Source organism: Arachis hypogaea, chromosome 15 (assembly GCF_003086295.3).
Source record: "Arachis hypogaea cultivar Tifrunner chromosome 15, arahy.Tifrunner.gnm2.J5K5, whole genome shotgun sequence".
In the NCBI taxonomy this organism is placed as follows: Eukaryota; Viridiplantae; Streptophyta; class Magnoliopsida; order Fabales; family Fabaceae; genus Arachis; species Arachis hypogaea.
This window is the reverse complement of record NC_092050.1, coordinates 9,803,326-9,827,368: the sequence shown is the minus strand read 5'-3', so window position 1 is coordinate 9,827,368 and position 24,043 is coordinate 9,803,326. Positions and strand designations below refer to the sequence as shown.

The 24,043-nt window shown below is 26.1% G+C and overlaps 1 protein-coding gene across 2 annotated transcripts; it reads right to left on the bottom strand.

Moving 5' to 3' along the window:
* Positions 1–15,944: 15,944 nt before the first annotated feature.
* Positions 15,945–23,007, bottom strand: LOC112748902 (cytochrome P450 71D8). Of its 2 annotated transcripts, XM_025797161.3 has the most exons (3): positions 22,857–23,007; positions 19,714–20,483; positions 15,945–16,793 (listed from the first exon to the last, which is right to left on the bottom strand). In XM_025797161.3, exons 2-3 carry the CDS (start codon positions 20,392–20,394, stop codon positions 16,182–16,184), a joined length of 1,293 nt encoding a protein of 430 aa, XP_025652946.1. In that variant the 5' UTR covers positions 20,395–20,483; positions 22,857–23,007; the 3' UTR covers positions 15,945–16,181. The 2 variants fall into 2 exon arrangements, with proteins under 2 accessions (XP_025652946.1, XP_025652945.1); XM_025797160.3 differs by lacking the exon at positions 22,857–23,007 and having other exon boundaries at positions 19,714–20,861.
* Between the last annotated feature and the right edge of the window lie 1,036 nt (positions 23,008–24,043).

Here is a 24,043-nt window from a genome sequence, read left to right as displayed (position 1 = left end):
TTTGTCAGATTAATTCTGCTGATATAGAAACTGGGTAATCCAACTGCTTGGTAGTTTGTAAATTGAACAAATGATGTAAATATTTGCCATTTATCTACAACTTCTATTCCATGTATATTTTTTCCCATAGTTAAACTATCTGTGCTGGTAAACTGTCTGTGATGTATTCAAAAGCTGTATTACAGGTGGTAAAATATGAAGGAAAAAAAAACACAAATTATAAACTGCTACACCCAACGCAAGTCTAATAATACACCCAAGGTTGTATTAAATATACACCCAAACTGTCTGCGCTGTATTCAAAATGTATGAATTACATGTACTAAAATATGAAGAAAAATATCAAATCAAATATAAACCCATAACCTGAAAATTTTTACAGCTTTTGTTTTATATATATCTATATATGTGTCTATATCTAAATTGTGAATTAACGAAAATACACCCAAAATAACAGTGCTTTTACACCCATATTCTGTAAAATTATACACCCAACGAGTTATCCCCTGCTGCTGGTACCCTGAACTGATAACTCATAACGTGTCCTTGATATTCGCTGCAATTTGAATGCGCCGTTGATGCAGCATCAAACAGGTTTATCTGAAATATAACACACACACATTACCTAAACTATTAACGAGAAAAATAAACTCAATCGCCACAAATTTAAAGAACATTACTTTCACCTCGCTTAAAACTTTCGTCTTCTTCTTCTTTGTGGCATTTGCGATCTGTTTCTCCAGCTTTGAACCTAGCCTGTTTTTTGGACGTCCTCTTGTTCGAATCCTTGGCGGGCTTTGAAGCTCGTTAACGGATTCCAAGTTGGCGTCTTCGTGGGGTAAAGAAGATGTCCCCTTCCTTTTGGCTTTTAATGCTTCCATCTCGGCCATGACGTTATCGTACGCGCGGTGCAGAATTGCAGTCAGCTCCTCCGATTCGGAGGCAAATTCGCATATATTTTGCGAACGAAAAACCAATTGGTCGAACCTCTTGCTTCTTGGCTCCATTAGTGGCTCGTCGTGGCTGCTCTTGATGTGTGTGTGTCACCTCTTTACCTTCTTGCTCCATCGTTCCAGTATGTATCTCGGTGACACTTGGCTTACTTGTTCGAAGCTTAACACGCTTAGTGCGTGACGGCACAGTATCCCTCTCGACTCGAATAATAAGCAATGGCATTTTACCTCGGCTGCAACCGAGTCATAAGTAACCACGAACTTGTTGAATATTGAGCTGGAAACTTGTTCTCCGACTTCGTATACTGAATAGCCTAGAGCGGAATTCTATAGTCTGGTGATGCAATTCGCCTTTCCTCTGAATTGCGCTTGGACTTCCCTAAACTTTGCGTGAGTGTACGCATCTTGAAACTGAGCTTCAATGCAGGATTTGGTTGCACACGGTATGACCGTATGAAAATCTGCAGCATCTGATTCTCTCTCTGCTTGCTCCCTGCTTCCGAGGCAATTATCGTATTGTTTGACGAACTGAATAAGCGAGCTGTTCCGGGTGATATACTTGTTAAAAAATGAATGCATGCTCTCGCTCCTTTGTGTGCTTCTCATCCCTGCCCAGAAATGGTGATCCAGATAGATAGGAACCCATATGTGACGGTCTTCGTACAGATCTGCATAATACACCCAAAGACAGTCTATAAATACACCCGAAAAAACATGCAATTTACACCTCTGATGCAGAATTTAAAAAGACATTACCTGAAAGCCACTTGTTGTCCCCAAGACCAAAATTCAGCAGAAAATCGTTCCAATTCCTATCGAATGAGTCTTTGCTGTGAGAGTTCCAAACAACTTGGCTCATTTCTTGTTCGATATCGGCATGTCCCTTGTACCCGTTTAATTTGCTTGGAATCTTCTTCATGATGTGCCAAATGCACCAGCGGTGAACTGTTGTTGGCATACAGGCCTCTAAAGCCCTTTTCATGGATGCGCACTGATCGGTGAGAAACCCTTTCGGAGCGTTTCCTCCCATGCAACGAAGCCAGCTTTGAAATAACCATTTGAATGATTCAATTTCTTCGTTCTTCATCAAAGAGCATCCGAGAAGTGTTGATTGACCGTGGTGATTCACCCCGACAAAAGAACCACAGACCAAATTATACCTGAAACAAATTACCATGGTCCAGAATGCAAAATCATTAGCTACACCCTAACAAATGCTTCGCATACACCCAATGAAACAGCCAATATACACCTCTACTGCGGATTCGTAAAAATAAATTAATTTGGCATCATAAACAGGGACAGTTTGTTACCTGTTTGTGTTGTAGGTGGTGTCGAATGAAATGACGTCTCCGAAATACTCAAAGGCGGCTCTGCTTCTTGCATCGGCCCAAAAAGCCAGCTTAATCGATTGATCCTCTTCGAGTTGGAGCTCAAAAAAGAAATTCGGATTCTTCTCTTTCATTCTTAAGAAATATTTTCCGAATTCCTTTGCATCTTCTTGTTCGGAAACATTCCGCACTTCCCTGGTAATGTAATTCCTCACGTCCTTTTCGATAAAATTTAACTCGCGGTGACCCCCGGCAGCCGCAACAAATGATTGGTAGGTTTTGCTTGGTCTGATACCGGCCTCCTCGTTATTCTCTATCGTACGACGAATGGACATGCTTAGTTCCCTGTGCTGTTTGAACATCTCTGCTTTGCTTGGACAGCAGGGGTGTGAATGATCCAGCACAACCTTTGAAATGATCCAAGCACCGACATCCTTCAATGTGTGTATATAAATTCTTGCAGGACAGTTTAGACCGGCTGTCGGATTGGTCTTCTCGGTCGGAGATATTTTAGATTTCCATTTTCCCTCTCTGCTACATGTAATCAGTTAGTTCTTAATCTCGTTTCCCTTCCTATTTGTGCACCGAACTCTTGTAGAGAAACCTGCAGCCTTGGCGTAGTTCCTGTAAAATTTTCCAGCATCTTCAAGGGTGGTAAAGGTCATTCCGACCTTTGGAACAAGCTCGTCATCAACAACTGAGAGAGGCTGCAAAATACACCGTGTCAGAACTGTAAATACACCCATAGATATGATTCAAATACACCCAATCATGTCTAATACGATACACCCTAACCGCAACAACTCAACTACAGAATGACTTTTAAAGCCATAAACTGTAAATACACAGCATGCAGATATAATACAGTTCTAAAAACACACCTAATCATGTCTGTTATAATACAGCTGAACAACAACAAGTAAATTAAAATAACAAAAAACCAGTAAAGTGTAGATACACCCACACTTCTAGCTAAAATACACCCAAACAAGAATTGATCTACACCCGAGCGTCTGCTACAAATTCCAAGTAATTAATCACAACTAATACATTGAATCGATAGATTCAGGTAAACGTGTTACTTTCACAGCCAATGTTCAGCAATTTTTCAACTACACAATGCTATACAAATTACTGAAAGAAATTTCATACTAATCCTATGTAAATCAAACCTCAGGGACTTCGTTAGATTCTGACTCATAATCCACTTCGCCTGCATTCAGATGACAATCTGAGGTTGAATGATCCATTATCTTCAAAACGAGATCAAACTTTGATTTCGAAAAACAACAAATCAAAAATAGAAAACGAAGCTCGAGTTGCAGAGAGAGACAAAGGTAACCTAAACGAAGAAGATGCTAGTGAGAAAAGGAGAAGAAAAGAACAATGGGGAAGAAGGAGGGTAAACGCGGGAGAAGAAGAAGAACGAAATCTCAAAATAACGAAAACGAAAAGGGAAAGAAATATTTTAAATTTGGTAGTTAGATATACGCGCGATGTTATATAGCGCGTGTAATCAACGTACCTGAAGCAGCGCGTATTTTGATCTTATTGTTTAATGAACTTGTAAGGCATACAAGCCTGCAGAGCTTTTCCGATTGAAATTAGGAAGATACATAAATGTATACTAAATAGAATGTAGTTAAAAAAAATCAACATCACTAAATCACATTTTATTAAATTTGGTAATTAAATTTATCGATTTCTTTTAAAAATTGAAGATTAATAAATGAATAGTTTAATTGTACTTTAAATACTAAATTATATATTGAAATAAAGTAGTGTGATGAGATATCAAATAATTTTTAAATTTTATACAATAAATTAATTTGCATAGTGAAATATCTCAATTTGATAATTAAATTGGTAAAACTCTTCATTATGTATAAAAATTAATAATATAATTGTATCAAAAGTTTACATATTAAAGAGAGAAAATTAAAATGAGAGTGAAAATGAAGTTTATACATAAATTAAAGATTCTGTATTATCATACATTTACAAATAACAAACAAAACAGACCATTTCATATACAAAAATCTCTTTTTATTTTTTTACCAAAACAAATATTTTTTTTTTAATTTTTAAATCGTCCTTTCTACAAACCTAAGTTAGTGGATGATTTAAAACGTGAAAAGTGAAAAGACAAATCATTTTTAAAGTTTGTTTGAGTGAGCTTTTAAGAAATTTTTTTTTTATTTATTTTTTTATTAAATCTTATGTATTTAGATATCTCATACAAAAAAATTTTTTATTTATCAATTATGTTTGGATATAATAATATAAAAATATTTATTTATTTATTTATTACATAAAAAATATCTTTTATTTAAAAAAAGATCTTTTAAAAAAAATATAAATTACAGCGTCTCAAAAAAGATTTTTTTTTTATTTTTCTAATACTTTTACTTTTACTATTAGAAATTTGATAAACACACTAAAAAATAAAAAAGATATTTTTTTATCAAAATAATGACATCTAAATAAACACTTAATCTTTTCAATAAACGATGATAAAAGGAGATCTTTAAATTTGTAATAACTAAGTCTTTATAATTAATTAAATATTATAAAATTATTATTTATACATCAAATACCATTGATATTTGTGTAAAAATGTTTGTTATTAATTAATAGTGTATTTATATTATTTTTTAATTAATAAAATAAAAAAAAGACACGTTTAGTTGTTAAAAGAATATTAATATTAAAATATTATTTATAAATATATAGACGTAGCAGAATTAAATCATCATCATCATCATCATTGAAAGTGAGGAATAAGAAAATAAGACGTCTGGATTTAATGTGGATGAGTAACAGTTGGGACATGAAAGAACACGTTCAGATAGATGGTGGGATTCATATTAAAAGGTTGTTAGAGTCAGGTTGTGTCAAATGATCAAAGATTTAATGAATGATTTTTTTTTTTTGGACAGGAATGAAGGATGATTAGTGGCACATATACTTTAGTTTTGGGCCAATGGACTTGGAAGTGTTCTGGTTTTTCTTTTATATAGGGTGGATTTTTTGGGCCGGACAAAATATAAAGTTGCCCCAGCATTTTCTCATTTTTGTACTCATATGTCGGGCGACTGTAAAAGAAGATTGGATTGGTCAAATATCTATTATGCCTTTTATTTTTGGTCCACACACTTGTTCACTAATTATTATTATTTTTAAATAAAGAAAGTGCTACTCACATTTGTTTTCATAAGATATTTAATATTTTGAAATCTATTCTATTATATAAAAATTGGATGTCTGCATTTAATGATAAAGTTGACGTGGCATGTTTTGGAAAGTGTTTCCCAATTTAATTGTTTTAACTTATTTAATATAATTTATTGTACTGACTTAATTATATCAACTAATTAATTTGATTAGATATTTAAATATTTCTTTTCTTAATATAATTTATTATAATTTATATTACTTAATTAATTATACTACATTAATTATAATTTTTTATATTAGTGAATTAGTCTTTTCATTTATAAAGTCTAAAATAAAATAAATAAATTGTTATTTATTATAATTAAATTTGTTTATATACTATATATGAATTAACGTCTATTCTATTATATAAAAATCGGATTTTTACACTTAATGATAGAGTTGACGTGACATGCTTTTGAGGGTGTTTCTCGATTTATTTCTTTTAACTCATTAAATATAATTTATTATGAGATTAATTATATCATAGGTTTAATTACTCTGTTGGTCCCTATACTTTCACCAAATTTTTAATTAGGTCCCTATACTTTTTTTCCTTTCAATTGGGTCCCTACACTGCTTTAATTTTGTAATTAAGTCCTTCCTAGTGTAAAAAATATTAGAGTTAACTGAACATTTTTTCGCAAATTGAAGGTATTTATAATTAAAAACTTAATTAAATCTTTGACCGCATGTATTTTGGTAAAAATATTATGTTAATTTTAACATTTTTAACATGAAAAGGATGTAATTACAAAATTAAAAGTAGTGTAGGGACCTAATTGAAAGGAAAAAAAGTATAGGGACCTAATTAAAAATTTGGTGAAACTATAGGGACCGACAGAGTAATTAAACCTATATCATATAATTGATTTGATTAGATATTTAAATATTACATAATTATTATAATTTATATCAATTTGTTTTAATAGTATTTTCTAATTTATTTCTTTTAATATTCTGGTAGTATTTTTTAATTTATTAAATCAAATTAGGTATAAGTTATATATATTAATTAATTAATTTGATTAAATTATTAATAATTAAAATAATAAATCTATAAATAAAATAAGCAATTGAGATATTTTTAACTAATAATTAAATCAAATTAAATTATATGTATTGACTTCAAATTCAAATTATGTGAATTAAATACTAAACTAAAATATGATCATTTCTTGCTTATTCAAATTAAATGCAATAAATACAAATTAATTTTGTTAGATAATCATGATTTTCTGGTCTTCTATATATAGACGGCCAAACAAAATGATAAGAATCATCATTTTTATCGCTCTTGCTATTTCAACTCTTCTTTTTTTCTTTTTTTTTTATTTATGTGAGATTTCTTTTATAGATAAATGAGAAGGTATAGATGAATAATGTTTCGTTGATTGTTTGTTTATAACTCGAAAATGTCTCAATTTAAGCATTACCGTTGCTCAATGGAGCTGCCGACTACCGCTGAATTTATTGTATAGCTGGAGCAAATTATGATATAGCGAAAAAACGTCTATGCATGCTATTCTTCTTTATATATGTATCCCTCTATTTTTACAATTCACATCTTTATATATTAGATTCTTTTTTATATTATTTAAATTTGATATTTTTTTTCTATTTTTACGCTTCTAATCATTTTTTGTCTTAATATTTTGTTCTCATTAATTTCTATATTTTATTTTAGGTTAACTTTGTAGTTCAAATATAATCATTTATGCCATTATTAAATGTTATGAAATTGACCAGATATTAACAATAAATAATTCAAAAAAGGTATTTTTTGGAACAATTCACTTAAATTTAAATTGTTACGTTAAACAGATGATGATAAATATTTTTGTATTAAATCTCTTATAAAAGAAACTTATAGAAATGTTATGTTATATGATATAATTTGATTATATATCTTTTTTATCTCCAATCTAAATTATTTGAATTGGCATACTATTTATTTTTAAATTTAATTAAATATCTAAATATCTTATAATTTAATATAATTTAATTTATATAAATACATGACTTTTAATATTTGTGTAATAAATTTTAAAAATATTTTTGTAAGTTATAATTTTTTATCTGCATATTTAACTTTTAATAATATTTTTTATTTACTAATATATTATTTCTATTATTTGAGTATCAATAATGCGTTAAGAATTTTTCATTGTATAAGTTACTTCGAGAAAAAAAATGATAAAATTTGATTTATAAAAATTTAAAATTCAGCGTTTACTATGATTAAGCTCAAATTTTAATTTATTTTTTATATTATATAAATATTAAATTCTTTAATTAAACACTTATTTGTTTATGATAGGATATTATATATAACTTTTATATTGGCAATTAAATTTCAATTGTTACACAAAAATAATATATTTTAGGTAATTGTACATTTTTTGTTATTTTAAAAATCATGATATATTTTTAAAATTATTTAATTATGTTTATTCTTTTAAAAGGATTGCTATTATTAGAGAACAACTAATATTTATAAATAGTCTAAAATTGAAAAAATAAAAAATATAAAATATTAATATTCTGAATTTTTGAAGTATAAATCTTAAGATAAATATATATGATTGTGATTAATGGTTATAATTGGAGTTTTATTTTATTCTAATTTTTTTCAGAACATATTTGTCTTATTTAAGTTTTATTTTTTTTATTGATTTCTTTTTTTTTTGGTATACTTAACTATCATTAGTTTATATCAATTAAAATTTATACCTTGAATAAAATAATTATATGTCTAAAAAAAATGAACAAAAAAATATTTTTATTTTTAGTAAAAATTTATGTCGCTTTAGCTTTTTTTCTACATCACAACTTATATTTTTACTATATTTATAAGAGAGTTTTTATTCAAATTAAGAAAATTTTTTAGTTATTTTTCTTTCTTTTAGTTTTAAATATTATTTACTAATATAATAAAAAATAATAATAATAATAATTACTCACATATACATGATCCTATGTATACCAAGAATTATTATATATAATAAATAATTATTTATTTTTTATAATTACTATTTATAAAATTTATTACATAATTTTCTCCTCTTAATATCAATATTTAATGAATATAAGATACAAAATATTATTTATATTATTTAACATACAAAACAAATATCTTAAGTCATCATGTAGAACAAGAAGTATAATAGTGCAAATACTTACTTACTTATTTATTCTATTTATCTATTTTATTATATAAAAATTGTGTTTCTGCACTTAATGATGGAGCTGACGTAGCATGCTCCAGAGAGTGTTTTCCGATTTAATTATTTTAACTCATTCAATACAATTTATTACAATGACTTAATTATATCAACTAATTGATTTGATTGGATATTTAAATATTAATATAATTTATTATAATTTATATTACTTAATTAATTAGACTACGTTAATTGTAATTCATTGTATCAGTGAATTGGTTTTTTCATTTATGAAGTCTAAAATAAAATAAATAATTTATTATTTATTCTAATTAAATTCGTTAAATTGGATGACGCATAGCAACGCATGCAGCGGCGGAGCAGACACGACAACGGTAATGACTGGGCAGGTGGAATAACGGCGACGAGATGGAAGTTGCATGTTCTTCTCTATTGCATTTGAAAGCAAGTCAAGCAATATTCTATTCTTCTGGGTTTTTGGGAGTGAAATCACAGAATTGAGGGCAAAAAAAGTTAGGTGGCTATTTGGTTGTTCAAGGCTTTTTTTTTTCTAGATTTCTAAATACCTAAAAGAGCACCGTGTTAAAGATTGTATATCCTTCATTTCTTTTTTTCTTTTTTTAATGTAGATAAATATAAAATAGATTAGGAATTGTCTACAAAAAAGTTAAATTAAGTTAGACAAATATATTATTATTATTATTATTATTATTATTATTGAATAAATTAAAAAAATTAATTAAAAAACATCGTTATCCTTGAATTTAACTCTATCTATTATACAAAATCTCTATTTATATGATTTATTTCTATCTCATTATATCTAGATTACATCTCATTAATAATTATAGATAAAAATTTTTTATTAATTGCATTTTAAGTTTTCAATTATATGTGAGAACTAATTTTTTTTTATCTAAAGTTAATGTAAAAAATAAAAAGAAATTCACATCAAGTTATTTAGACTCTAGAGTTATTAATGAATTTTTTGACCAATAAGATGTCATTAATAATCTTCTCTAAAAGTTTAAGTTGCATAAATATAATTAGATAATTTTAATAAGAATAATATTACGCATTTAAATTTATCTATTATATTATATAAAAATCAGATTTTTGTACTTAATGATAAAACTGACGTAGCATGCTTTTGAGAATGTTTCTCGATTTATTTCTTTTAACTCATTAACTATAAGTTATTACGATAAATTAACTATATCAATTAATTAATTTGATTAAATATTTAAATATTATATAATTTATTGTAATTTATATCAATTTGATTTGGTAGTATTTTTTAGTTTATTTATTTGAATATTCTGTTAGTATTTTTAATTTTTTTTCTTTTAATTTCTTAATCCAAATTTATTATGTGTACTAATTAATTAATTTGATTAATTTATTAGTCATTAAAATAATAAATCTATGAATAAAATAGGCAACTGAAATATTTTCAACTAATAATTAAATCAAATCAAATCAAATCATATATATTGAGCTAAATTCAAATAATGTGAATTATGGACCAAATTAAAATAAAATAATTTCTTACTTATTAAATACACTTTTTGTATTTATAAATAAATTGTTGTCTACTTCAATATTAGAAATTTTTATGAATTTTTTATTGCGCAATTCACTTTAACACAAATAAATTAATTTATAAAAATTTAAACTTGAACGCTTGCTATGATTAAACTCAAACTTTGATTTATTTTGTCATATTATTATATAAATATTAAATTCTTTGATTGAACACTTATTTGATTACGAAATGATATTATATATTACTTTATATTGACAATTAAATTTCAGTTACTACACAAATAATATATTTTAGGTAATTGTATATTTTTTTGTTATGTTGAAAATTATTATATAATTTTAAGATCATTTAGTTATGTTTATTTTTATAAAAGTATTGTTATTATTGGAGAGTAACTAATGTTTGTGACAGTATAAAATTAAAAAATAAAAATACAAAATATTAATATACTGTATTTTCGAAGTATAAATCGTGAAGTAAATATATGTAATTATAATTAATGATCATAATTAAAAATCTTTATTTTATTTCAATTTGTTTATGACATGTTTATCTTAAATTTTATTTTTTTATTAATTAGTATTTTTTTGTACATTTAATTATCATTAATTTATATAAATCAAAATGTATAACTTAAAAAGATAGATATATGTCTAAAAAATAAAAAAATATTTTTTTGTTAGTAAAAAATTTATGTCGCTTTAGTTTTTTTTTTTTTTTTTTTTGGCATCATATCTTACATTTTTACCATAAGTTTTAGGTAAATTATTAAATATAAATTAGATTTACTACTTATTACCCTAATTCGAATTCATTAAATTTGATTTATATGAAAATATAAATGGAGACAACTAGGTAACGTTATTGGGTTTAGGGGATTCAGGTAATTTTAGGGTGACTTTGGTTTATCAACATAAATTAGCCTAATATGTGATATTAGTTATTGTTGGTAATGTTATTGGGTTTAGGGGATTTAGGTAATTTTAGGGTGATTTTGGTTTATCAACATAAATTAGCCTAATATGTGATATTAGTTATTGTTATATATAATAGAATAGATGACATATTTATGCATTGTTTAGATTAAAAGAATTTGTAGAGAACTAACATGCTGGAGAAGAAAATGGATGGAAAAATCAAATTTTCATTATTTAGTTCAACAAAGAAATTGAATGAAAAACATAAAAGTGTATATGGAGCTCACGTAAATTTTTTCTCTTCAAAGTTGCGAAGAAAACTGATTCAAAAGTGCAAACATGGATAAAAATACAGAGTTACCATTTGAATTATAATTTATATATAACATATAAAAACATTAATATAATTTTTCTCTATTATAATTTTTTCTCTTCTTACTTTTCCTTCCATTCAAGCAAAAAAAATTTTTTTCTCTATTTTCTTTTCATTCATTTTTTTCATCTAAACAGCACACAAAAAATATACTTTTCTTTCTATTTTCTTTCCTCTTATTTTTTATCTTATATCCAAATAATAGTTTAGTGTTTATCCATTTATCTTTTATTAATATTGTTATAATAAGGATACATGTAACTTTATAAAAATGATATAACCTAAACTTTGATTATCTGAGAATTTATTGAGTGGCTAGAATAGCTCTACATCACGAACCAATGAATGCTAGCAATAAGGATGATCACAAAAATAGCCAAAACAGGTATTTGCAGGGATTACTCGCATTTTGGAGCTAGATGGGGACTCCTGAAATTCTCACGACCTGCCACGCGAAAATAGATGGGGACTAGGAGTGACAAACGGGTCGAAACCTGTCGAGCCGGTCGCATAACCCGCCAAAAAATGCGGGTTGGGCTGAAAATTTATGACCACCAAATTTAAAAATCATGCCTACCCTACACTGCCTAATTGACGGGATTTGGCGGGCTTCGGCAGGGCGGGGCAGGCTTTCCCGCTGGGCCAACCTTTTATTTTGGTAGAGCCATTTTTTTACAAATTTCTATGATGTTATTGATCTACAAGAGGATGAAGATGATAATTGAAGAAGTTTTAAGTTATATTTTGGATTGTGTTTTATGTATAAACTTGAAGATGTTTAATTATATATTTTGGATAATATTTTCTTTGCTTTGGACAATGGTGGTTTTATTATTTTGTTTCAAAAAAATTGATTTATAATTATATTTATTACATATTTATAATTATAAAGACGTTAATGCGCGTGAATTTAAAAATTATAAATTTTTATATTTTTAGAAATTATAAATTTATTGAAATTGTTGTGAAATTATATATATTGTTTAATATTTAATGGTTTATAAAAAAAAGGAGATCCCGCCAGCCTACCATTAGGCGGGTGGGGAGAAAATTCAGGACCATCTTACTAGGCGGGGTGGGCTTTTGGCAAGACAGGGCGGACTTTCCTGTTTGCCACTCCTAATAGGGGCACGGACATAAGTACTCACCCTATGAAATTTATTAAATATATGCGAATATAAAATTATTAATTTATCCTAATTTATATATACGTAAATCCATTTCTTGAATTTAGTAACCCTAATTTCGGCCTCCAATTCGAATTTTTCCTTTTTCTTTCAGGCTCATTCTTAGCCTTGATCCTCTCTCTCTCTAACTTACTTTCTCTACCTCTCATCAAGTCCGTCACTATGTCACTCAATATCGTCCTAAAAAATTATGTTATGTTATTATGTTGGATTTTTTTTATGTTTTCTCCTTTTAAAATGTTATTTTTCATAACAAATATATTATAAATTGTGTTGAATTATATTAAATTGATTATTTTATGATTTATTATATTATGTCTTTTTGTGTTAATTTTTTAAAAAATTTTCAAAGAATATTCGTAGATACCCGAAGAGATCTACGTTCTCTGAGAGATAATTAAATAAGAACTTGCAATGACGGAGAAAGAACGCGGACATTTTTTTAAATAGGAATGAGGGATGGAAAGTGGGTTTCTCACGCTTCACTGAATCCTCATTATCATATCTAACTAGCAACAGAGATCCAATCTGAGCTGATTTAAGAGGGGACGCGTGGACTTCATCTGCATTGGGCCTTTAAGGTAATGAACCTAAGTCAGATTTGGGACTCTAACAATAGATTTTAGTTGAGGGTCTTACTAGGCCCAAATATATCTTAAATTAATATTTTGAATTATTGTTATAGCAAATACTATACTATTTAATATTATAACACTTAGTATATGTAAAAGTTAGATATATTTGCAAGACATTTTTTAATTCAAATTTAAAAAATTAATTATCTTTTTTTAGTTTTAAATATTATTTTCTAATGTAACGAAAAAGTGAAAATACTAATAATCACTCACATAATTAAAATAGAGAATCTTAATGTATACATGACACTATATATATCAAGAATTATTATATATGATATATAATTTTTTTTTTGTAATGACTATTTATATAATATATTGAATAATTTTAATTTTTCATCTTAACATACATTTAATAAATTTAACATACAAAATAAATAATTTAAGTTATCATCTAAGACAATAAGTATAATAGTGCAAATATTTATTTATTTATTAGTAGTGAAAAAATATGTAAATAGTATACATCGATATTTTTTAGTATAAAAGCAATAATAAAGATTATTAATTAAGTTAATTACATAATTAAAAAATTATAAAGAATTTTTTAAATAATAATAAAAAATAAGATTACTATTTTCACATATTACAAAGTTTATAAAAAAATTTGGATAATAAATCAATCCTCAATAAATTATACATTAATTCTGTCAAAAAAAATAAATAATTAATACATTGGATATTATTATTTACGTACTAATATATATATATATATATATATATATATTTTGTCGATTATTAAGTTTATAATTAATTTTTAATCCAATTTTTGGTAATTAAAATTTAAATGATTGAAATTATTAAATGATGAATATTTTGTATCTAACCAATTTATTTTTTATTGAAATTAAAAAAATGATGAGTTGTTAATCAATTCTAAATTTAAATTTAAATTTGAGTAAGAAAATAAGAAAAATATTTTAAATTTTAACTCACTAACCAAAATTAATTTTAAGATAAGAAATTACTTTGTACATCATATATGTTGTAAGATAGTATGGTCATTTGCTATTTTTTAATGGTAAATATTGTCAAATAAAATAGTGTAAAAAATTAGAAGAAAATATATTTACAAGTTTAGAAAATATTAATTTATTTTTCAATAGAATAAATTATATATTGAATAACAAAAGTTGTTATCAATTTCTTTTCACACTAACTAATACTTAACGATGGCGTTTCGATACACCATATTACCAAAATATATTAATCGATCTAATAACTTTTGTAATGACATAAGTTTATGAATTTGAAAATTTAAAAATTATTTCATAAAATGTAAAATTTTAACAAGTAACAATGTTGATCATATTATTTTTATTTCAAGAATGAATATGATAGTAATAAATAAAATTGGCCCAAGTAAATTTCAACCAAGACAAAAATTCATAAGTATTTTTATATTAATGAAAAATTAATCTATTTTAAAGATAAATACAATTTTTTTTTATGGATTTCCTAACTTGGCAAGTCGAGAATTAATCTACCACATATTGATGCTCTATTTATTAAGGGTCTGTCGCTAACTAATGGAATGTAATACACACAAGACGAGATTCGAACTCCAAATACCTGCTTAAGCGGACAAATGAGATGACAATTCAATAAATTTAAATTGATTAAAATAAATATTACTTATTTTTAATATTTTTAAGTAGTAAAATATTTATAATAATAATTACTATGTATATTTTTTATTTAAATTTTAATAAAAAATTTTATATAATTTTATGTATTATTCCGTGTAGGACACGGGAACATACACTAGTTATAAATAATAACATATCATTATCATCGTTAATTTCAAAATTGATGAGAAGATATCATCATCATTATTATTATTATTATTATTGTAATATTATCATGGTGAAGGAGAGGAGAAAATTATTATTATTATTATTATTATTATTATTATTATTATTATTATTATTTAAAAAGTTCTGTTGCTATCAATAATTTATTTAAAGTTTTTTATGATTGTTATAATTAGTGTGAAATATGTTAAACGTAATTATGAAATTTACTAGAATAAGATTTAATCTTTCTTATTAATGTTAGTATGTTTTGGATATTATTATTACTATTTTTTACAGAATATGATATATTTTTATTGTAGTTATTTTTTATTAAAGGAAACAATAATTTATTTAATTAGACAACCTCTCAAAGTTTCAAAGTTTTAATGTTTCTTGACAGCAATTTGTTTTCTTAGGTATACCACCTTGGACACTCATGACTCATATAACCATTAGGGATAGGGCAACTTCGTAATTTGGCCAGTCCAAAAAATTCAGCCTACATAAAAGAAATAACAGTACCTTCCCAAACTCGTTGGCCAAAATCATTAAAAAAAAAACTCATAATCTAACCATTGGATGTCATGAGTTTGAGGGGACTATTGAGAATAGTAAAGATATATAGTTTTCAAGAAAAGTCTCAAGAAAACAAAGTTCAATCCAATTAGTTAGTTAGATGTTGAGTCTTCTGTATGTTTCTGGTCTTGATTTCTTTTCTTGGCTGTTCTGGTTTTTTGGGTAACAAGTGTTGAGGCTTTTCTGTTATTAATAGATCCCCTCTCTGGTGTAAAGGAGAACACTTGAATGCAATAATATCACACATTTGAATTTATAAATTCTTGTTCAATCCTTCTTAGTGCAGTTTACATTTTCTCTGCATAATTTCTGTTGAAGAGTATTGTTCATACAAGACTCTTCACAGATACATATTAGCTGAGTTCTTATTATTATAATTACATATTTAACTAGAATACCATGGTATTAAATTATGAATGTGGGTAACTGGAACAAAAAACAAGATGAGAATATGACGATGAAGAAGTTATGGTTGATAAGGAGTGGCAATGACGCACAAGGGATGTTTTCTTGCAATTGCCAAGCCAGGGACTTCAGTCATGTCGAGATCCTCAGGCTTCATTCCATCGGGGAGTTGCCAATTGAAATGGTAAAGTAAGAGAGCCAAAGGAAGTGTAATGCTGGCCACACCGAAATTCATACCAGGACAGATTCTCCTTCCTCCCCCAAATGGTAAATACTCAAAGTTATTCCCTTTGTAATCCAACGAACTATCTTCAAACCTCTCAGGTATGAAACTCTCAGCATCATGCCAGTATTGGGGATCTCTTCCAATTGCCCACACGTTCACCATCACCCTCGTCTTCACTGGTATATCATACCCATGGATGTTGGTTGCTTCGGTGCATTCTCTAGGGATCAACAATGGAGTTGGACAGTGTAACCTTAGTGTCTCCTTCACCACTAGCTTCAAGTAACTTAGTTCTTCAATATCACTTTCTTGAATTGTTTTCTTTCCTTTAAGTGCTTCCCTTAATTCGGCTTGTAACTTTGCCATCACTCTTGGGTTCTTCATCATTTCTGACATGCCCCATTCTAATGTTGCTGCCGAGGTATCCATTCCAGCAGCGAATATGTCCTATAAACAGTTGATTTTCTTTTCTTTAGTTTTTTATTTTGGAAAATGAAAACACGATGAAATACTAAAAATCAATGAAAGAGAGAAGCAATTACTAAAACAAATATGTATTTGTACACTAAAATCAGTGATTAAAATCAACAATCAATGTATTTATATATAAATATATATGTGATTTAATTTATTTTCAATATATATTTATATTCTAATTTTTTAACATATATTTTATATTAATAATCGATTTTAGTGATTAATTTTAATATACACGTAGTATAATTAATAATAAAATACTACGAATGCAAAACGTTAATAATATATACCTTAAAATCAGTTATTAATACAAAATATATATTAAAATTAAATTAAATAATATATATTTATACACAAATATTTAATAATTAATTTTAATATATACTTAATGTTTTTGCAAAAGATTTATATACATCAAGGCCAGGGCGGTGTCTCATTCATGACAAGCCGATAAATACTAGGTGATAATTAAAATTTTTTTTTTAACAAATTTTTGTTTTATATTTAAATTAATATTAATTATTTTTTATTTTTATATTAAAAGGATTGACCTTCTTCTTCTAACATTTCTTATAAACTTCCCGTAGTTCAGTTTCTTTCTATAAATTACATATAAATTTCAGGTTAGCACTTTTTAAAATTTTTATTTAGTCTCTTTTAATTTTTACGAAATTAGTTTTTAGCCATTTTCTAATAGTGCTCTTATAGTTATATATCAAATCGGCGTTGTGTATGTCTTTTCATATATATATTTTTTATTTTTTAATATTAAAACCAATTCATAAAAAATGAATAGATAAAAGTTTTTATTTTATATTATAAAAATATAAAATACTACAAATATTGTTTTTCTAGTTAAATACATAACGATAATTAAAAAACATGCTGTCTTAACAATAGTTTTTTGATAATTGAATATATAGGGATATTAAAAGGAGACTCCAAAGTGGAACCCCTATTTTTTTTTGGGTGAAGACTGATGAATCTCTAATGTTATAGAAAATATTAGAGAACCGATCTTTTATATTTATTTTATATTTAAATTAATAATAATTAACTTTTTATTTTCTAACACTAAAAAAATTGACTCTTGAAAATTTTCATTGTTAGAACATAGTAACGTACACACACGAAACAAAACAAGTCAACAATAGAGACGGATTCTATCTAGCTAGGACTCAGCCAGGCAGGTGGGGGCATGCATTAGAGACGCTTGGCCCCAGCCCCCAACTTATCCAAAATTTATTATATGTGGGACTTTGAGTTCAAAGCTTCAGCTAGAATGAGTAGTGCAATCACATTTTCAATCATTTTCCGTTGAAAACTCCAAAATTATTATTATAGATTAGATGTATCTATCTTGTTGTGCTCTAAGATTACATGTTAAAATTATTAGTAAAAACTTTTTTTATTAAAATATAAAAAATTTAAATTTTAATATATTTATTAAAAAAATAAATTTTTTATTAATAATAAATTTATCATATGTCCTAATTAAAAACATATATTAATTAACCTCATATAAATTATAATAAGGTTTAACTACTTTGTGCTTTTTTTTTTGTGACTAACTACTTTGTGCTTTAAATACGCATACTAAAATTATAAATTAGAAAAGTTTTTTTAAAAAATATAAAAAAATTTAAATTTTTAATATATTTATTAAAAAAAATTAAAACCTTCATCTTCTAATAATAATCTTATCATATATTATTCTAAAAATACATATTATAGTTGAATCTATTATAATATTATTCTTTGGACTTTTTCTATTTCTATTTTTTTAAACTATTTTAGTTATCTTTAAACACACATATTAAATTTATTAATTAAAAAAATTATAATGAAAGATATAAAATTTAAGTTTTTAATATTTTTATACTAAATTTATCAAAATAATATTTTTAAAGTTCATATTAGCTAAATCATTTTAAATAGCTCTTGGTCTAAATTAATAGAGATTATATATGTATGTTATGGCTTACAATTTTTTATTCTATATCATTTGACAATAATATATTTATCTATTTTTTATTACTATATATATTTTCTCTTTTTTAATTATTTTACAATAATAAATTAATATGAATAAAAAATCATTGTTTCTCCATGTTGTTTATATATTAATATTAAATTTGTATTTTTCACACGATAACCTGTATGTTGTTTTGTGTCATGTCATATGATTCAAAAAATGACAAAAAAAAAAAAGATAAAAATGGTAATGAATATATATGTGTATACATGCGCCGCCAAACAAATAATCACTCAAAGAAAACTTTTAAGAGGAATGCTAGGGGTAATAATTTTTGTGATTTGTAGTCATCAAATAGTTATTAATGATGGTTTTAATAGTGTAAGATTAGTGTAAAATTTTATCCAATAATTAACTTTTCTTTACTAATTATATGCTAGCCAGATTTAACAAAGTTGCTGGCCCCTAAACTTTTCCAACTTTTAATAAACAAATTTTGAATAGTCTTTTTTTATGGATAAATTCTTACTAGAGATCATCATATTCATCATCAGTGATAGTATGTACGAAGGAAAAGTATAAGTAATTAACAATATTTTTAAACAATGTGAATTATTAAAAAAATAAATTAATTTTAAATTTAATTAATAACATTAAATTAAAATGTAATGTATTTTTATTTGATTGGTAGTTGTTCATATTGTTCAAAATGATCATTGTTTATCTAGCACTTCCCATATATTAATTGTGTGTGTATATTGGAAAAGTATGAGTTTTCCTTAAATTACTTTGGTTATGTGGGTGGCAACAATAAAAACCTGAGAAAGAGGAATTTTGATAGACAAAACAATGAAAATAAAAAGAGCAGATCACAGAAAAAAAGGTTAAGAGATGAGTGCATTAAAATGTACTAACCCCAATGACCGCTTTGACGTTTGTGATTGTTAGGTTGGTCTGGAGACTCCCACTTTGCTGAACTCTCAACAGAACATCAACAAGGTCTTCCTCTTCAACGTCGGTCCTACCTTCTGTTTGCTTCTTTTGATGCTCCTTTATGATGTCCTCCATGAACTTATCAAGTCTCTCGTGCAGATTCTCCACCTTTGACTTCAATCCACTCAAATAAAACAGAGGTTTGATTGAAGGAAACAAATCCCCCCAATGAAACCCTCCCAAGATTTGCATTGCTTCTTTGATGAGAAGGATAAACTCACTATGGTCCATGTTGGAGTTACCAAAGGCAGCCCTGTAGACAGTTACACTTATCAAGTGGAAAATCATGTCAGACAGATTGATCCGTGAACCCGCAGATTCACGGATCTTCTGGATGGTTCTTTCCATCTCGGCTTCTCTTATAAAAGCCAGAGACTGAACCTTTTTCTTACTCAAAAGTTCCAGAGTACATATCTTGCGCATGTCTCTCCAGTAATCGCTGGACGGAGAGAATACAATATCTGCAGGGCCATATACTAGAGTTGGAACAGCAGCAAGAAGAGGCCTCCTTTGAAAAGATCCATCGTAGGTTTTGAGTACCTCCTTGGCTAGCTTAGCGGAAGATATAACTACTGTGGAGTTTTCACCCAGTTTGAGGTGCATGAAGGGTCCATACTTTTTTGCTAGTTCTCTGAGAGAACGGTGTGGCAGTGGTCCTGCTTGTGCAACTTGATGGAAGTTACCAATGAGGGGTAATTTCCATGGACCAGGTGGTAGTTTATGAGTGGGCTTGGTTTTTGACTTGTAATATTTCACAAGAAAAGAGAACAGTATCAACAGAAAAAACGTAGGAACAAGCAAGGAGGAGGATTCAGCTTCCATGTTACCAAGAACAAATTATTGTTAGTTTAATCTCAAGAATTTTCTTGGATCTGAGGTTGTTTGTTATAATGATTGTATGGATATTTGATCTTATTTATAGAATCTTGAAACTCGGAGACATGTTAATTATACATATGTTGAGTTGATCAACTCCTCGTATGTAGCATAGGAAAAATTCTTAAATTATTGGGACTACTCTTTAGTCAACAATTTTTATTACAAAAACAATTAGAGTGAATACCCAATTCGGCATATATCGAAGACACAACGAGATCTTTAATAAAAGTCTTTGAACTTTATTTTTTTTATAAAATTGATTAGTCTTTATATCAAAAAAAAAATTAACATAAGAGTTAATCAGTCTTATAAAAGTAAAACTCAGTGATTGAATTAGATATTTTTTTTGTTAAAAATCTCGTTGTCTTTTGAAATAATTGTTAAAGGTCGTTTAGGATTTTTCTCAAATAATTATTACTGTAAAATACATATTAAAATATATTAAATTATTATATATACATCAAAATTAATTATCTGTATTTTTATAAAAATATATATATTTAAATTAAAATATTAATTAAAAGTTGAAAATTTAAAACACAAATAACATTTTTCTATTTTATATTAACATGTATTTTATATATTAGTGATTAATTTTATTGTATACTTATAATATTACTCTATATATTAAAAATAAATTAAACTAAAAAGATATTTATACACAAAAATATTATTATTGATTTATTATTTTATTTTTAGTATGTACATAGTATTTTTATTAAAAATATAATAAATTCATTTTTAATTAATATTAGGCAATTTTTTATTATAAAATTATTTTTTTAAAATTTAAGATTTAAGATAATAATTTTAATAAAAAATTAGGGTTCTCCAACGAACCACGCTATACGATTAATAATTTTTGTGAGAACCTATAGTTGACAAAAAAAAAAATTAAAATCAACTATCCAAGCATATCACATGTCGCTTTTTTTCTAAGGAGGAAGAATGAAAATGATATAATTTATTGATACTACAAAAAATTATTCACAAAAAGGTGTGCATGAAATCATTTACTTTATCAGGTTTAGAATTTAACATTTATATTTCTATTTTTTTATTAATATAACATAATTTTTATATTCTCCTGTATTTTTATTAAAAAATAAATTATTTTATTAAATAAATTAATTTTAAGTTGAATTATATATAATAAAATATGGAAATAACATAAAAAAATACAAAAGTTTTAGTTAAAAAACACATAAATTATTTTAATCTATATAGATTTTTTAGTTAATAATATAAATGAATAATATAAAAATTTTAATTTAATACCATAGAAACATAAGTTAAATAACACAGAAATTATTAGTGTTTATCGCCATACAATTTATATGTTTATTGTAAGAAAAATTTATGTAACTATTTCCTATGTTTCTCTTAAAACATTTGTGTATTTACTTTAAAAAACTTTCTATATTTATCGTAAAAATATTTCTATATTTTTTATGGTTTTTTTTTTTTTAAACTTATGTATTGTATCACAAAATTTATCTGTTTGCTTCTTATATTTTTTATTTCTTTTGTGTTTATCGTCAAAAAATTCATTTATTTATCGTAAAAAAGTTATGTGTTTATCATTTCAAGATTTTTGTGTTTGCTCTTTATATTTTTATTCAAAAAACTATGTGATAATAATTGCAGAAAATATCTATATCTGTTTCCTATGTTTCTCTTAAAAAACTTGTATATTATTTACCTTAAAAAAAATTTGTGTTTATTGTCGTTAAGTTTTTGTATTTATTGTCAAAAGATTTTTATGATTGCTTCCAATATTTCTCTTAAAAAACAAGTGTGTTATCTCAAAATATTTATATTTTTATTATAAAATTTATATATTTATCATTATTAAATTTTTATAATTATTTTTTCTTCAAAAATTGTATATTTATTTTAAAAGAAAATTGTACTTATCGTCACAAAATTTATGTAATTTAAGTAACATTAAAAGTTTTTGTTTTTTTTTACTTTTTATATATTTTTTGGTCATAAAATCACTTCTCTAAAAAATTTAAAATGAAAGGAGAAGTAATAAATAGTTATATCTATACATTTCTTTTTTATTAATCTTCTTATTTTTTCTTAAAAAATTAAATAAAAATAAAAAAAGAAAACACATAAGACAGAAGAGGAGAAGACAATCCAGTCCAAAAAAAAGAAAAGGCGCAGAAGAACCGTAGAATAAGAAATTGGACATGGAGAAGATGTACGATTTACTAGAAGTTGAACGCGTAAGAAAAGTAAAAAGGAAAACACGTTTAGAAATATATTTTGTTAGATTTGATTACAAAATTAATTTGGTCATTCAATATTTTTTTTATAAGTAATTACTTTTTGAGAAAAATTTTAAACGTTTCTGACAATTATTTTAAAAGACATGACAATTATTTCAAAAGACAACGAGATCTTTAAAAAAAATATTTAATCTAACTCTTGAATTTTATTTTTATAAGACTGATTAACTCGTGTGTTAATGTTTTTTTTTATAGAGAGACTAATCAATCTTATAAAAATAAAGATCAAAAATTGAATTGGGTATTCACTCTCATTTATCTTTATAAAATACTCCTAGATCAACCTCTCAGCGTATCAACTTGCATTGTTTGATATATTGACAGATAACCATAAATAAATATCTAACAATCTTTTAGTCAACATGTAATTAATTCAGAAATATCGTATTTCTCAAGCCAGGACAAATTAAACTGATTATCGCATAATTAAAACACAAATTATTGTATCTTATTTAATACAATCTAATTGACCCGGTGCATCTACCACTTGCCTGAACATTATCTGATCCTTTGTTTAATAAACATTCAAATTCAAATGGGGTAATAATTTGCTATTAATTGTTTCCATTCTCTACTATCAACGCAATAACGAATAAATAAATATAAAGTCAAGGCTATGGTGTAATGGTGGAAAACTTCAAGTTTTGAACATGCATTTATATATATATATACAACTTGATTTTGAGCTGTTGATTAAGTTACCCAAATGCACTTGCTAGTTCTGCATGCTCTAAGTTCCGAGATGGAATAATCTTATATTCTAGAGAGAGACTTGTATCCTGCAGGGGGAATATAATCATTAAAAAAACAAACAGAGCATTCACTCTAATTAAATTATATAGTCAAAAGTTGACATATGCTTATAAAATTGTTAATATGCGTGCTTCCATCAGCTGGGTTTGAACTTTGAACTTTGAATCGATCGGATAAACGCCGTAAGAAAAACCACGTACGTACACAGTTACGTAGAATTCTGGAAAACCCAACTTTTCGAAAACCGGCAGCCATGGAGCAGAAGAGAGGTAGGAAAGGAGATTGGCAGGTGAAGATTCCGGCACAGCGTTTGGAAATAAGCT